We start from the raw sequence: 891 nt of genomic DNA, 5'->3' as shown, positions 1-891 counted from the left end.
TCCGAGACCTCCCAGTCTCCGGGCCGGGAGGTGATGACCTACGCCCAAGCCCAGCGCATGGTGGAGGTGGACCTGCACGGCCGCGTCCATCGCATCAGCATCTTCGATAACCTGGACGTGGTGTCCGAGGATGAGGAGGTGCCCGAGGAGGTACCCGAGAACGGGAGCAATAAGGAGAACACGGAGACCCCGAGCGTCCCGCCCAAATCCGGCAAGCACAAGAACAAGGAGAAGCGTAAGGACTCCAACCACCATCACCACAACGCCTCGGCTGGCACCAAGCCGGGTGTACCGGGAGCTGGAGCAGGACACCCCCGACGCCCCGCCGCGCCCCACCTCCTACTACAGGTAGGTTGCTCCCAGGCTGCTCCCACTCGTGCCCTGGATCTAGAAGTGGAATCGGACCCACTCTGCACAGGCAGCTTGTCTGTGGCAAGTGGAAATAGCCTCTGTCTGCCTCTCCAGGGTCCTGCAGAGCTGGCCACCCCGTGGCTTCAGGCACTTGGAGCTCTGTCTGGTGTCACACTCTGGTTTTGAGGGGTCTGTGCACCTGCAGAGCTCTTGGTTGCTGCTCTGGTTGTTCCTGGCAGTCTGATGGCTGTGCTCCTTCCTTGCTGGGATATTGCATGTAATCATAACAAGACACGGATGTGTCCCTCTGCCTTCCACATGGCTCTTTGGGAGTGTGTTGGGATAGCTCTAGAGCCCCCCAGCACCAAGGGTACTTGTAAGATGTGTCTGTTGTGGGGCTTAAATCTCTTTGTTTCCATGAGTAGTTTGGGAGCATGGTGGCCCAAAACAATCCCTCAAGTAGGGAGTTAATACTGAACTTTAGGTTAGATCTAAGGAAGAAGTTCTTCACAGTGAGGGTGGTGAGGCACTGGAATAGGT

The 891-nt window shown here is 57.4% G+C and overlaps 1 protein-coding gene across 1 annotated transcript in view; it reads left to right on the top strand.

Annotated features, from left to right (window-relative positions):
- Positions 1–3: 3 nt before the first annotated feature.
- Positions 4–891, top strand: part of BRPF1 (bromodomain and PHD finger containing, 1) — a gene marked incomplete at both ends in the record, with an annotated part of 11,337 nt that continues 10,449 nt past the window's right edge. The window contains 2 exon segments of the mRNA XM_010021031.1: positions 4–284; positions 286–348. Coding sequence (XP_010019333.1) covers positions 4–284; positions 286–348 — 344 coding nt within the window.

Source organism: Nestor notabilis, unplaced genomic scaffold (assembly GCF_000696875.1).
Source record: "Nestor notabilis isolate BGI_N333 unplaced genomic scaffold, ASM69687v1 scaffold19198, whole genome shotgun sequence".
Taxonomy (NCBI): domain Eukaryota; kingdom Metazoa; phylum Chordata; class Aves; order Psittaciformes; family Psittacidae; genus Nestor; species Nestor notabilis.
Note: the sequence above shows the minus strand (reverse complement) of the source record. Positions and strands in the feature narration are given on the sequence as shown.